Source organism: Bos mutus, chromosome 27, assembly GCF_027580195.1.
Source record: "Bos mutus isolate GX-2022 chromosome 27, NWIPB_WYAK_1.1, whole genome shotgun sequence".
NCBI classification, from domain to species: domain Eukaryota; kingdom Metazoa; phylum Chordata; class Mammalia; order Artiodactyla; family Bovidae; genus Bos; species Bos mutus.
The window spans coordinates 41,508,206-41,524,644 of NC_091643.1; the positions used below are offsets into that span (position 1 = coordinate 41,508,206).

Sequence of the window (16,439 nt, forward strand, 5' to 3'; positions counted from 1 at the left end):
TATTGGGCACCTACTGACGTGGGGAGTTCCTCTTTCAGTATCCTATTATTTTGCCTTTTCATGTTCATGGGTATTTCACTATCCATCCATTAATCTGAGGTCCAAACTACTTCAGATCAAAGACATGTGTCTTTGGCAACTTATTTCTATGTAAACTATACATTTGAAACCCTAATATTGTGATAATAAGAATTTGTTATCAGAAATGTCAACAATTCTTGTTTCACCTATTTCTATGTTCAGTCACTCAGTCATGTCCGAATCACTGTGACCCCATGGACAGAAAGTCGTGTCCAAATCTTTGTGTCCTTCACCATCTCCTGGAGCTTGCTCAAACTCATGTCCATTGAGTCAGTGTTGCCATCCAAGCATCTCATCCTCTGTTGTCCCCTTCTCCTTCTGCCTTCAGTCTTTCCCAGCATCAGGGTATTTTCCAACTAGTTGGCTCTTCAAATCAGGTGGCCAAAGTATTGGAGCTTCAGCATCAGTCCTTCCAATGAATATTCAGGATTGATTTCCTTTAGGATTGACTAGTTTGATCTCCTTGCAGCCCAAGGGACTCTCAAGAGTCTTCTCCAACACCAAAGTTCAAAAGCACCTATTCTTTGGCGCTCAGCCTTCTTAGCGGTCCAACACGCACACCCATATGTAACTATTTGAAAAACCATAGCTTTGACCACATGGACTTTTGTTGGCAAAGGAATGTCTCTGCTTTTTAATACACTGTGTAGATTTGTCATAGCTTTTTCCCAAGGAGCAAGTGTCTTTTAATTTCATGGCTGCAGTTAGCATCTACAGTGATTTTAGAGACCCCCCAAAATAAATAAAGTCTGTCACTGTTTCCATTTTTTCCCCATCTATTTGCCATGAAAGTGATGGGACTAGATGCCATGATCTGAGTTTTTTGAATGTTGAGTTTTTAGCCAATTTCATCTTCATCAAGAAGCTGTCAGTGTCTATGAAGCTTGTCAGTATATGCTTATCATTCTGGGATCAAAGCTGACAGCTGGTAGAGACAGTGCATATATTCAGTAGAAAGAAAAAAATATCAAAAATTCTATTATGCATATGAAAATGTCCCATGTGATGCTCTTTAAGTGAAAACAACCCTGTTATAGCTAAATGAAGGAAATTACTACAATACTGAAATATTGTGGGAAATGAACATTTAATCAAGGTATTGGCTTTTGAGGAAAGAGTAATACGGATGCTTCATTCTTACTGTGATAAAGCATCTTGCAAATCAAAAAAGGGAAGTGCCTTAAAAAGTAGGTGTTGCTTTTTATTTCAGTAAAGCCTGAGTCCAATAAATGTTGAAATAACAAATATCAGTGTTGACTTATGCAAACTGATTTTAGCAGAAAAGCAATATCCCCACAAACACACATGCCTAGCATGGGTTTTTTGACATCTAAAGGTCATTGATACACTGGAGATATTGCTACCTGAGAAATTTCAACTGTGTTTTGTGTAACAAGATTCCTGATTGTTATGCAACTAGAAACATATGTCACCTCTCTGAAAGTTTAAAATGGTTAGAATTAGTCTCAAAATTAATCCAGCTGAAATATGTCTTTAGGTTTCTGAAGAAATAAATATCAACAATAAAAATATGCTATAATAAGTCACAGGAGCAATATCACTAAAAAGTGTGAGTTGACTTAAATGACTTCTATTTTGGATTATTAATCCAAAGGTATATTGCTGCTACTGCTGCTAAGTCACTTCAGTCGTGTCCGACTCTGTGCGACCCCACAGACGGCAGCCCACCAGGCTCCCCTGTCCCTGGGATTCTCCAGGCAAGAACACTGGAGTGGGTTGCCATTTCCTTCTCCAATGCATGAAAGTGAAAAGTGAAAGTGAAGTCACTCAGTCATGTCCGACTCTTAGCAACCCCCTGGACTGCAGCCCACCAGGCTCCTTTGTCCATGGGATTTTCCAGGCAAGAGTACTCGAGTGGGGGTGCCATTGCCTTCTCCAAAAGGTGTATTAATATAAACTAAATTTTAACTTTGAAAAATGACATCTTACATGAAGATTTAATATTCCAGTCAATTCGTTGTTCTAGTACTCTGAATGTGGCTAATGGTCTCATGTGGAAAGCCTGTGAATCTGGTCTTTTATACTGCAAGAAAATTGCCACCAGATGGCATTTGAACTAAAGCCTCATGGTTGGGACCATATGGCTTCCCATGTGTATGCTTGACTGGGTGATAACAGATGAATACACCTTTTTCCTTTACTTTTTGGTTCATTTTTAATATAAAAGGAATTTTATTATTAAGAATTTTAAAATTATTTTTAAAAGCCTCACTTTAATTTGCAAAGGCCTTTAATATGCACTATCTCATTATCTTACTGGAGCAAATGTAAGAAAAGAAACCTGGATCTGTCATCAATTGAGTGATAACTCTGTCCTCAGTTCTTTCTTGGAAAATGGGTTTGACATTATCTCCTCATGGAATGGTTGTAAGGATTCAGTTTAAAATGTGTATAAATGATACACGTAGTTTCTAGCCAAGATTAAACTGGCTTTAATTTAATCTTAAGTAAGGTTTAATTTTACATTATCATCATCATCATTCTTAGTACTTTATTTCTAATTACTTCTGATTGTTTCACTAATGTAAATCTTGTCTCTGCCACTTTATTTGTTTATGATATCCTTTTTCATATAAGTAATTTGTGTATACTTCTTTTGTGTTGATTGCTTCCTTTACTAGGGCACCAGTCTAGCTATATGATTTGTTCAAAAAACAAATATGTGTTGAATTTGAATTGATGATCACAAGACATGTCCTCAAAGACCAGGATAATTTTCACTACTGAGCCAATCTTGTGTCCACTCACCCATAAGGGGTAAAGCCAAACTGTTGACACTGCGTTGTGGTGAAGGAAAGTGTAGCATTTATTGCTGGTGCCAAGCAAGGAGTCCTGATGGCTAGTGCCTAAAAGGCCTGAACTCCCCAAAGTCTTTCATGAAAAGGTTTTTAAAGACAAGGTGAGGGGAGGGAGGTTTATGGGTGTGTGATCAACTCATGGACATTCTTCTGATTGGTTGTTGGTGAGGTAATTGGGAGTCAGCATCATCAACCTTCTGGTTCCAACCAGTATGTGCTTGTGGTCAGCATGCAGTTAACCTCTTCCCCCTGGCGGGTGGGGCTTTCATTATCTTCAAAGCAGCTCAAAGGACATGGCTCCAAATGTTAGCTGTCTCTTAGGAGGAACTGAAGGTCCTTGACTTTGTTTACTGGCTAAAGTATTATTTTTTGTCTTGCTTGACTGTTTTCCTTTCTTCCTACATTTTCTCACTTCTCTAATTTAGTTTATTATTTTGAACTTGGGGAAGACTTAAGAGGCTCAAGTGTTCTATGGACAAGAAGAAGGCAGAAGACATGGGGGGATCTGTCCTGGGAAGGCCCTGTAGGGTCTGGCTCAGTTACAATTTAATAGGAAAAGCATGCTCCTTATTGCTCTACATACCTCATAGGAAGCTTGTGAGGGTCTAATGAGATAGTGTAAAAGCCAACATGCTATGAAAGAGTTATTTGATTATGTACACATTAATATAATTTCCACAGTTTAAATCTAAATTCATTCAAAGTCTTTTACAAACTATCTGATTTGTATCTCTTCATCCACGTGTATAATTTTACATCTTACATTACTATTAGTTAATGATGGGTCATGAAACTACCTATTGAATATTCTAGTTTTGATTTTAAATTCTAAGGTTTTGACTGAAGTGTCATATATTTGTTAGTATCTATGGCATGTGTCCTATAATATTTGGTAAGATATAATTTGACAAAATTAGAGTTAAAATGATGGTAAGCCCAGGAAATCCTCTCTTTTGAGAATGTTTCTCTGCGGCATCAGGATCCTGCTTGAAGCAGATATATCACCGTCATTCTTTGTAACTTTAAGCTTCTGTTTTGAAAGGCATTAATTGCTGATGATGCTGATGGAATGGGTAGTTGAGTTTGAGGGACTCAATGTTTTCTTGTACATAACGTGTCACCATGGATTTCTATCATTATCCTGTTACACGCCTATCTCTGTTTCAGAAAATCAAACATATTTAACATTTATCTCTCATTTTTTTGTTATCTTCCTTCCATCTGCAAACTATTCAGACTTACCTATTTCATTCAGTGCACTTGGAGAATTCCAAATAAGCACTCTTTTTTTTGACTAAGTAAGCAGTTTTGACATTATCTTTGAAAAAGATACAGAATATTTTGAGTTGATTTGTGTGGGTTCCTTCAATTTGTCATTAACTTTTTTTACTATCCATGTGAGGAAAAACAGAGACGGTATAGAGGTAGATCTTTCTAAGCCTTTAAGTTGTTGATAGCTCAGTTGGTAAAGAATTTGTCTGAAATGCTGGAGAGCCCAGTTCAATTCCTGGGTCAGGAAGATCCACTGAAGAAGGGATAGGCTATCCACTCCAGTATTCTTGTGCTTCCCTTGTAGCTCAGCTGGTACAGAATACACCTGCAATTTGGGAGACCTGGGTTCGAACCCTGGGTTGGGAAGACCGCTGGAGAAGGGAAAGGCTATCCATTCCAGTATTCTGGCCTGGAGAATTCCATGGACTGTATAGTCATGGGGTCACAAAGAGTCGGACACGACTGAGCAACTTTCACTTTCATTTTACTTTTGCTTTAGACCAGTGTGATACACTAAAATAGTCAAGTAAGAACCACACTAATGTGGACACTTCCTCTATAAACAGTGATAGCCATTCACCTTGAGGAGGATGACTTGACACAGTAATAACTGTTTTACTTGAGCAAATGTGGGAGTTATATAGCTGATGATGGTGGAAAAAATATGGTGAAAGTTAAATTCTTTATTGAGGTTTGAAAATTTATTAAAGCTAGAACACTTTTAGAAAATAAATTTTAGAGATGTTTTAGTAGACCACTGACTACAGATTAAAAAACCTGTACTGTAACAAGAGGGTACCAAGAGTTACAAATTTGAAATTCAAGCATGATAAGGTCCAGAGTGAAAAAGAGATGATCACTACTAGCTAACAGGAAGGTCTTCCCAGAAGCCTTCCTGCAGGCTTCTTCTCATGTGTCATTGTACTGAATTGAGTCACAAGACCACTATTGAAAATTCCTGGAAAGAGAGCATGTCACCTTGATTAGATTAGACTACTCAGATAGTGGGATGGTTACTAGAGAAGGGGCCACTCTAACAAGCAAATGAATCCTTTAAAAACTAATCTGTGATTGTACAACATCCTAGCAGGAGGAAAGATTCTTTATACACAGATTCAAAAAATAAATCAGCACACTGCACAAGAAAATTGTTATTTGTTTGACTGAAATGATAAGCATTCTTCATGTTTACAATATAATAAGTAATTTTATGTGAAATATCTCTTGTATAGATCTTAATAGATAATTAACACTTCCATTTCATCCATGGAAGTGAATGAAAGCTATCTTCTATATAAGCTAAGCTGTTTATGGCATGATGCTCTTTTTTTTCCCATCATGCTATTAATTGTAAGTTGTCATAAAGGTGATCTTAATGAGAAAATGTTAATTGTATTAAGACTTCTTTAGTAGAAGAAAGAGTTCCAACTGAAGATTGTTGGCCTTCTCTGTAAAAGTATGTTTTTTAAGAATAAGAGTAGATTTATTTTATTCTAGCTAAACTGTCTGAATTCTTAAAAGAAATCACGTTAAGGCATCATCATTAAAGAGCCAAATCTGTCTAATATAATGTCATTATATGGATACTTCCTGAGCAGTATCATCATGTTTCTTTCTATTACAGTAACGCAAGGAGGTGTGGCTTTGGTCTCCGACATGTGTCCAGATCCTGGGATTCCAGAGAATGGCAGAAGAGTGGGTTCGGACTTCAGGTAGGAGAAAAAAGTATTTATTTCCATAGCACGTTACTTTCTAACTCATTATAATTTCATGCTGTAATTTTAATTATCTTACCTTTTGATTTAAAGGTGCAACTTCTTAATTATCATGCAGCTATAATATCTGTAGAATTCTAAAACACATTGAGGTGGAAAATTCCAGATACTCCAGAGTCTGTTCCTTTCAGTGTATAAGCCAGTAGTAAAAATCCAGCTTGATGGGTCTGAATAAAATTTGTGTACAAGACTTTTTTTTTTCTGATTTTAATTTGCTACTGTCCCATATAGGCTTTCCTGGTGGTTCAGTAGTAAAGAATCCACTTTCCAGTGCAGGAGACACAGGAGATGTGGGTTTTATTCTTGGGTCAGGAAGATCCCCTGGAGAAGGAAATGGCAGTCCACTCCAGTATTCTTGCCTGGAGAATCTCATGGACAGAAGAGCCTGGTGAGCGATAATCCATGGGGTCACAAAAGAGTGGATACAACTGAGCAACTAAAGGACAACAACACCTTCCTATGAAAAGAAAATTGTTAAGTGTTAGTCACTTATTTGCCGGACTCTTTGCAACCCCATAGACTGTAGCCCTCCAGTCTCCTCTGTCCATGGGATTCTCCAGGCAAGAATACTGGAGTGGGTTGCCATTTCCTTTTCCAGGGGATCTTCCTCACCCAGGGATTGTACCCTGGTCCCTTGCATTGCAGGCAGATTCTTCATCATCTGAGCCAATTCTAATGTAGTTTATTGTTTTTAAAAATAGATAATGAAAAATTTAGCTATAGTCATAATTATTTCCTTAAACTTTTATAATAATGAATGTGAGTGTCAATCAATGTAGTTTATGAAAAAAATGTTATGATTCATTTTATTAGATTATGATTAGTAGACTGCTTTATAGTTGATACATTATGAATAAAGTAACGATTATAATAGTGATTTCTTTTTAGAGTTTTGTCTTTAATTAGTTCAATAAATTGAACATTCTCTAGCTTACAAGATGAATACTAGTATTAGAAGTAAGCTGCAAAGTCAAAGAGTAAAGAGGAGCAAGAGCAAGTTTTTCTTCCTTATAATCTCATTATTTTTGAAAAAGAAACAGAAAAAGAGAGTTGAGCCTGCTAAAGTGAGCTGAAAATTGAATGAGAGCAGTGATACTTTTAGAGTAGGAAGAAGAAATGTTACTCGGTGAAACTGGAGTAGTAGCGTCTCTTTTTTATGACTAGAGGAAATAATAAAATTGTAGAGTGGCTGTATGAAGTTGGTAAAATGACATAAATATATATATATATTTACATATATATATATATATTTACATATATATATATTTACATATATATATTTACATATATATATATATTTACATGAAAAGGAAACACAAGTATAGATGTGCTACTGAAATACTTTTGACAATAGCATTTTTCTTATTTTAAATGGAATAGACAACTGGAATGGTTACAGTTGTTGACTGAACACACACACACAATTTAAAGAGTTGTGAGTTAAGTTTTATTTGGGGCAAAATGAGGACTGCAGCCTGGGAGACAGCACCTCAGAGAGCTCTGAGAGACTGCTCTGAAGAGGCAGTGGGGGAAGGTCAATACATAAGATTTCAGTGAGGGGGGAGTTCAGTGCAATCAAATGCTTACTTTAAGAAAGATTCTCTGTTAGTCACAAGGAACTGATGGCACCATGAAGGGATTTAGCGTTTTTCTAGATATGAAGAGATGCAAGGACTGGGATTATTAAGAGAGCATGTGATTTCCTCAGTTCTGTCTCACTACAGCAAAAATTTGAAGCGATGGGTGGGCCAGTGTTATAGCTCAGCTTTATTAGGAAAAAGAAAGGATGGTTCATCCTCTGAGGAGTGAGGGTGGGCAGACCCAAAAGCCAAGAGAAGAGAGCCCCCTGGCTCAATTTTGGCTCCTCCTTTTGTATGTTGTTTCTCCTCCCCCTGGGCCTGCCCTGTGTAAACTGGGCTAGCCAGGAGGGCCGTCTATTTTACCCGAGGTCCTCACTCTGGTCCTTGGGCCTTCCTTTGATCTATTTTTGCGGGCTTTTCCCTTCTTTGTCTTTTAGCCATCTTGGACTCCTTTTCCTATTCTAACTGCCTGAAGGATCATGAAATCAGTTCCTGAAAATATCTAGCTATCTAGACCAGTTCCACGGGATGCCCTGGAGCACAGAGAGCCTCACTCCACCTGAACCCCACAGGCGGCAGGGGTGCTGAAGGCCAGCTGCAGCACAGGGTTCAGTCTCCACAGAGGCAGATGGCAAGTGCCCATGCTGCTGCTGTTCAGCCCCTGGCGATGCTCTTGGCACATGCCAGTTTGTAGCTCACAATTTAAATGTCACAAATATTGAATATACCTTAAAGTGGTAGTATTTTAGTTCAGGTTCCTTTGGAGCAGAGCCTCAGATAGTGACTCTGAAGTGAATTTTTTTTTTGGAAAAGGGCTCTCTGGTTATGGGGAACAAAGAAAACAGGATAAAGAGAATAGAAGGCTGAGCAGGAAGTTGATTTTAACTACAGGTTAGCTTCCATCCCAATCCAGGGGAATTCCAGGGCAAAAATTATCCACTGTTTTTGCCCATTGCCCTTGCCTTTCATCATTGGCTTCCTACATTAGTGTCAAGGAAGTTCCTGGAACAAAAGTAGGTTATGAGCAGTTATTAGCACCCCAAGGGGTATGCTGTGTCCTTCACGTGGTGTCTTTATGGGTGTGGTGGTCAGCTAAGAAAGAAAACTACTGATTTCCAATGTAAAACAGCCATCAGTGGAAGGCATTCAGGAACATGATTAATTTAAAATGATGCAAATGGTTGAAATTTGCAGTCTTGCTAGAACCCATAGAGCATATTTGTCCTAAGGATTCCTTTCTTATCCCAGAAGTAACCTTCTTCTTCTTTCTCCCTTACCTGGGGTGGGGGGCAGGGTGGGGAGCGGGGAACTGTTCTCCAGGCCTTGCTTCCAAAAAACCTTATACATCTCTCCTCTGGGTTGGAGCATCTGCATTATTGTTTTACACACCATCTTCCCCTATCCAACTGAAGGATAGTTAGTCCCTTTTTGTCTCTGCCTCCTTGGTGACAGAAATGGTGGCTGATGCAAAGGAACTCCAAGGGTATTTTCCAAAGTACTTGTGTATGAGAGGAATTGCCCATTCAATACTTTGTCATCCTTGGAACCCAGAAACTTCCTGGGTCTATTTGGCAGAGCTCTAGTTTAAAACAAAGCAAATTATCTGACAATGTCAAACTGTTCACATTGGTAAAATGTGGTAAAGAGAGCCAGAGAAACTGATAAATTTTCAAAAGTTAACAAGGAATTCAGAAACATCCAGGGCCAGTATCTATTTGCCACAAGGGCAGGAAGATATTTACTTAGCATGTGAGGTGACTGCTGGTCTTCGCTTTGTCTCATCCTTAGAACAGCCTTATTCCTGCAGAAGCTTACCTGAAGATGAGTGTTAGCCACTGGAGTTTGTTGATGTGTCTGGACTGGAGGCCAGGCTGGATGTATGCCTGGCAGGTCAAAGCAGGGGTGCAATGGTTCCATCTAAAACTGTCAGTCTTTCATGTTCTTAGTTTTCTGGAGAATTTCTACTATGTTTAATTAATTAATTAGTTTACCTGTTTCTGAGTTTATGGCAGTCAAATAAGATAACAGCTGAGAAAATTATTTGAAAGATTAAATGTGTGTGCATGCTAAGTTGCTTCCATCCTGTCCAATTCTGTGCAACCTTACAGACTGTAGCCCACCAGGCTCTTCTGTATGTAGGATTCTCCAGGCAAGAGTACTGGAGTGGGTTGCCATGCCCTCTTCCAGGGGAATCTTCCCAACCCAGGGATCAAACCCGTGTCTCTTAAACATCTCCTGCACAGGCAGGCAGGTATTTTACCACTAGCACCACTGGGAAGCCCCAGTAAAACACATACTATTGATTAAAAAATATAGTCACAACTTGAAAGTAAAGAGTTATTTTATTTGGTGGGAAAGTTTGGGACTCCAAGACTGGGAGAGAGAATTTCAGTAGTTCTGAGAAAAATGCTCCAAGGAGGCAGGAGGGGGAGTCCAGCTACATACAAGTTTGCAGCAAAGGGAGCAGGCAGACTGAACATTAAAGATCAGGGATCAAGTTAAGGAATTTAGCACTCTCTGTATGGGAAGATCCAAGCCCCTGGGCTGACTGAATTCCTTCCTCTAATATGCACCTCAGCTGTCTGGAGCCAATCTTGTTTTCTTGTTCATCTTGCTTCTTGCATTCCCCAGCCCCTCAACAGTCACCGTTGTAGGGTGGCAGCATCCTCTGGATTGCAGTTTTGAGAACCCTCAATCACATTTGGAGGCCAGAAATCAGTGATGGCTGTGACATGTCTTGTTTATTAATATGGCAGGAGATATTTTCATTTCACAGTCCCTCCCCATGGTCATAAATTCCACTACATTTGCAAGACATTTCATGACTTTTTTTTTTTTTTTTAATCCCAGGAAACTTGGAGGTTCATCCCAGATCAAGTGAACCTCCTCATTGAAATGTCACTCTAAGTGTTAATTTCTGGATTAGGCCCATTGAGAAATAATAAAAGATTCTCAGATTCCTTTATCTTCTAACTAATAGGATCCAGGAGATATTTCCCTTGTTGTCTCTTCCCATAACTAGAATCACACTATTACAATTATTCTAAGTTATAAATCTGATCTATTTCTTGGTTGTACATCATATAATACAAAATACAACAATCTTATAAAAGAAACATTACAAATAATGCAGCTAATAAGGTGATTAAAGTTACACATAGGGATTTATGCCATGAGCTTTCAGAACCAAATCATCTTTTAAAACATCACCCATTATGGGATCCATCTGGTATGTAAACACAACCTTCAGTTTGAATTATAGCACAGGTACCCCCTTGAGATGCTGTAAAGATATCAAGGACTGTACGATTTTGTAAGACAGTTTTTCTTATCATAGAGATCTCAGAATTTAGTAGGCTAATAGCCTAGTTGCTATCATTTAATGCCTACTGAGTGAGTTTTGTTAAGGCTTCAATGTGAGAAATAACATTTTCCAATTCTACTGAAGGTGCAAAAATAGTTAAGTGATCATACCAGTGAAACACAGGTCTATTGGCCCACTGAGATGGTATTGATGGTAAATTTGCTGGAGTCACATCTAAATTTGTATGTAAGTGGTCTTGAGCCAAAGGGAATCCTGAAGTATGCCTTCCCAGCCAGCCACCAGGGTCACAGATTGGACCCACAAAGCCTTTGAGTCCTGTTAGGTGCCAGTCAGTATATTTCTGGTCTTCTGATCCAATCGGTTTCATATCAATCATTGGCTTTAAGAAAAATGGTACTTTGGTAGATTTCATAAGACACACAGCTGGGTTTTCTAATGTTATTAGGTTGATTATTTTTCGTATGATTTAATTGTTTCCAGCATAGGGGGCCTTTAGGCTTAGACAACCATATCCTGGTGTTAGCCAAATAAATCCATCCCATAACTGTTTACCTTTTTTTTTTTTTTTTTTTTTTTAACACCTGGAATTTAGCCAGTTGCTTTTATTGAGCTCTAGCAACCTTAATGGAAAATTCATATTTATGGCCAGGGTCAGAATAAGTATGTTTGATTGGCCAAGTGAATGAGTCCCATCTAGTGATATCAGTAGTAGCCCAGACAGCACTGTAATTCCTTTCTTCCAAAATAAACTTTTTAGATCCATCCAATCAGAACCTTGGAGGGGAGAAACCCATCAAGGTAAACCAGAAGCACTGGATGTAGGTAACTGACCACAAACCCAGCAATTTGACTGATTTCTAAAATTTGAATAATATCATGCCAGTGTTCTTGCCTGGAGAATCCCAGGGACGGGGGAGCCTGGTGGGCTGTCGTCTATGGGGTCGCACAGAGTCAGACACGACTGAAGCAATTTAGCAGCAGCAGCAGTGATAGAAAAAAAAAAAATTTTTTTTTATTTACTTCTAAGAGTCCAAGAGACCAAGAATAAAACTTATTCTTGATGAACAATCAATGATGAACAATCATATGGGTCAGGTCTGGCGCCCTGGGCCAGCGGTCTACTTCTGATCTTGTCTTCTCTTCCTGGTGTTGGTGTTTCCATATTATCAGTGTCCCTTTAAGGCGAGCGTGAGGTGAGCAGTTCTCTCCAGAGACGAGTCTGGTGCGGGACCCCTTTTTAGGTGGGAAATATGAATCTAAGAGTCAATTCCCTTCAGTTTTGCTGTGTATGAGCTAGTCAAAAAAAACCTGATAACGTCTGTTCCATTTAGGTTGGGGTGGGGGAGTCCTTTAAATGATGTCTTTTTTAATATACATAGTCTCCTGGTTGTAAGTCATGGGATGTCTGATCTTCATCTGAGGATAAATCACTATAATAAACTTCAGAAACAAGTTTAGAATGACTTGTCAATAATTTGATTAAACCCTTGCGATAATATAGTATGTCCCCCTTAAGTAATATAGGATCATATAGTCTTTTATGTAACCTAATTGGTCTCCCTGTAGTAATTTCAAAGGGAGACAAATGATATTTGTCAAAGGAGTGGATCTGTCTTGAGGAGAACTGATGGAAGGAATAAGCACATGTAATTTAGCCAACTGAGTTTTAATTGTTCTATTTGTCCTTTCCACTAACTCAGAAGACTGGGAATTGTAGTCACAGGGGAAATGTTGCATCATCCGCCAGATTTTGCAAATTTCTTTAACAATTTGATCAACAAAATAGGTCCCTCTGTCACTATGTAGTTCAGAAGGAATTCCCCAGGTGGGAATCACCCTTTCTAAAGCCGATTCCCTACCAATTTTGCCTTGGCCGTTCTGCATGTTTAAAGATTTGAGTACAATGCACTTAGGAAACTTGGATATTCTGCAACATATAACATTTTAGTATAACCACTAGACTTACAACTCACAAAATTTTATCAGCATATGTCAAATGTTAGGGATTGCATATAAATTTTGGAAAATCTATATTAATGATTTATCTATACATTACAACCTAAAATTCACATTCAATCACTTGACAATGTTTTTGAATTAAAAATACCAAATAAACTTAGCTTATCTCTGAGATTTCTCAGAGATGTTTCTTTGAAGCATCCATCCCAGAGTCAGCTGGAGGCTAAAAAACATAGTTAGAATTTGATATTTTTGAAGTTTGTTAGAAATATCAAAAAGATGTTTTAAAAAAGGATCAGAGGTCACTGAAGCAATACCTGTCCATTTAACCAAGGTCGCAAAGAAAATAAATATATATCATTTAAGGGCACAGAAATTCACAGAATCTGTTATAAAAAGGAACACTTAAACATAAATAAAATCCGGAGTCTTGTATTAGCTTAGTCAATCTAAATTTAATTAATCATGACTATGCATAAAATTTTTTCCTCAGAGTTCCTCTTCATAATTTTTCATGGACTTTTTTTATCCAGCTTGTCTTTCATTTTTCATCTAAATGAAATTAACCAGCTCTTTTTCTTAACTAAAATAAAATTTCATTTCTCATAACTTCTTTACTTAAAACATTGATACCAATATTTTCATTAATATTTTAAATACTCTTAATTTTTTAAAATAATTGATGTGTCAGTATCTTTTAAATGAATAAACTTTCATCACTTAGCTTAAATTTGCACAGCTTTAGAATCTTAAGTTACCAAACATTTGGAAAGATCATTTTAGACATTTATTTTTTTTTTCTAAAATATGATTACTTAAAAATCTTAATCCCAAAGCTTTTATCTAATTTACATTTGCCTTGAAGTTTCATGTCCAGTTATTTTCTTGCACGAGATTAGTAAGGTCTTTTTTATTAAACCTAGGTACAATAAACTATTATACTTAATTTTGATGACTCTGAATGACATCTATATTAATTTATGTCAACAAACTTAAACATTGATATCAAGTATCAACTTAACATTATTTCCCAGTTCATGTGAACCTGAAAGTCATCTTGTCCAATTTTATTTAAATATAAGCACTTTAAACTAAATTAAATAGGGCTCTTTATGGCAGAAAGTGAAGAAGAACTAAAGTGCCTCTAGATGAAAATGAAAGAGAAGACTGAAAAGTTGGCTTAAATCTCAACATTCAGAAAACTAAGATCATGGCATCCAGTCCCATTACTTCATGGCAAATAGATGGGGAAACAGTGGAAACAGTGGCTGACTTTATTTTTTTGAGCTCCAAAATCACTGCAGATGGTGATTGCAGTCATGAAATTAAAAGACACTTACTCTTTGGATGGAAAGTTATGACTTTTAAAAGCAGACATTAAAAAGCAGACATTACTTTGTCAACAAAGGTCCATCTAGTCAAGGCTATGGTTTTTCCAGTGGTCATGAATGGATGTGAGAGTTGGACTATAAAGAAAGCTGAGTGCCAAAGAATTGATGTTTTTGAACTGTGGTGTTGGAGAAGACTCTTGAGAGTCCCTTGGACTGCAAGGAGATCCAACCAGTCCCTCCTAAAGGAAATCAGTCCTGGATGTTCATTGGAAGGACTGATGTTGAAGCTGAAACTCCAGTACTTTGGCCACCTGATGTGAACAGCTGACTCACTGGAAAAGACCCTGATACTGGGAAAGATTGAGGGCAGGAGAAGGGGATGACAGAGGATGAGATGTTTGGATGGCATCACTGACTCAATGGACATGGGTTTGGGTGGGACTCTGGGAGTTGGTGATGGACACGGAGGCTGGTGTGCTGCAGTTCATGGGGTCACAAAGAGTCAGATACAACTGAGTGACTGAGCAGAACTTTATAAATACAATTTTATTAATAACTTTTAGAAGTAGAGCTATCTCATGTATAATGTATCAGTTCAGCTCAGTTGCTCAGTTGTGTCTGACTCTTTGTGACCCCGTGGACTGCAGCATGTCAGGCCTCCCTATCCATCACCAGCTCCCAGAGTTTACCCAAACTCATGTCCATTGAGTCGGTGATGCTATCCAACCATCTCATCCTCTGTCCTTCCCTTCTCCTGCCTTCAATCTTTCCCAGCATCAAGGCTTTTTCAAATGAGTCAGTTCTTCGTATCAGGTGGCCAAAGTACTGGAGTTTCAGTTTCAACATCAATCCTTCCAATAAATGTTCAGGACTGATTTCTTTTAGGATGGACTAGTTGGATCTCCTTGCAGTCCAAGGGACTCTCAAGAGTCTTCTCCAACACCACAGTTCAAAAGCATCAGTTGTTCAGTGCTCAGTTTTCTTTACAGTCCAACTCTCACATCCATACATGACTACTGGAAAAACCATAGCCTTGACTAGATGGACCTTCTTTGCCAAAGTAATGTCTCTGCTTTTTAATATGCTGTCTAGCTTGGTCATAGCTTTTCTTCAATGGAGTAAGCGTCTTTTAATTCCATGGCTGCAGTCACCATCTGCAGTGATTTGGGAGCCCCCCCAAAAAAAGTCTGTCACTGTTTCCACTGTTTTCCCATCTATTTGCCATGAAGTGATGGGACCAGATGCCATGATCTTAGTTTTCTGAAGGTTGAGCTTTCTTTTTTTCACTCTCCTCTTTCACTTTCATCAAGAGGCTCTTTATTTCCTCTTCACTTTCTGCCATAAGGGTGGTGTCATCTGCATATCTGAGGTTATTGATATTTCTCCTGGCAATCTTGATTCCAGCCTGTGCTTCTTCCAGTCCAGCGTTTCTCATGATGTACTCTGCATATAAGTTAAATAAGCAGGGTGACAATATACAGCCTTGATGTAGTCCTTTCCCTATTTGGAACTAGTCTGTTGTTCCACATCCAGTAGTAACTGTTTCTTCCTGAACTGCATGCAAATTTCTCAAGAGGCAGGTCAGGTGGTCTGGTATTCCCATCTCTTTCAGAATTGTCCACAGTTTATTGTGATCCACACAGTCAAAGGCTTTGGCATAGTCAATAAAGCAGAAGTAGATGTTTTTCTGGAACTCTCTTGCCTTTTCTATCATCCAGCAGATGTTGGCAATTTGATCTCTGGTTCCTCTGCTTTTTCTAAAACCAGCTTGAACATCTGGAAGTTCACAGTTCACGTATTGCTGAAACCTGGCTTGGAGAATTTTGAGCATGACTTTACTAGCGTGTGAGATGAGTGCAATTGTGCAATAGTTTGAGCATTCTTTGGCATTGCCTTTCTTTGGGATTGGAATGAAAACTGACCTTTTCTAGTCCTTCCTGTGGCCACTGCTGAGTTTTCCAAATTTGCTGGCATATTGAGTGCAGCCCTTTCACAGCATCATCTTTCAGGATTTGAAATAGCTCAACTGGAATTCCGTCACCTCCACCAGCTTTGTTTGTAGTGATGCTTCCTAAGGCCTACTTGACTTTGCATTCCAGGATGTATGGTTCTGCGTGATCACACTGTTCTGATTTTCTGGGTTGTGACGATCTTTTTTTGTACAGTTCTTCTGTGTATTCTTGCCGCCTCTTCTTAATATCTTCTGCTTCTGCCAGGTCTATACCATTTCTGTCCTTTATTGAGCACACATATAATGTATACACAGACATAAACAAACTAGAGATCTTGTGGCTTAC

The 16,439-nt window shown here is 38.3% G+C and overlaps 1 protein-coding gene across 1 annotated transcript in view; it reads left to right on the plus strand.

Annotated features, from left to right (window-relative positions):
* CSMD1 (CUB and Sushi multiple domains 1) overlaps window positions 1-16,439 on the plus strand; it is a 1,688,220-nt gene that overhangs the window by 1,072,654 nt on the left and 599,127 nt on the right. The window contains exon 7 of the mRNA XM_070364228.1: window positions 5,797-5,884. Coding sequence (XP_070220329.1) covers window positions 5,797-5,884 — 88 coding nt within the window. The remainder of the gene's footprint in view (window positions 1-5,796; window positions 5,885-16,439) is intronic.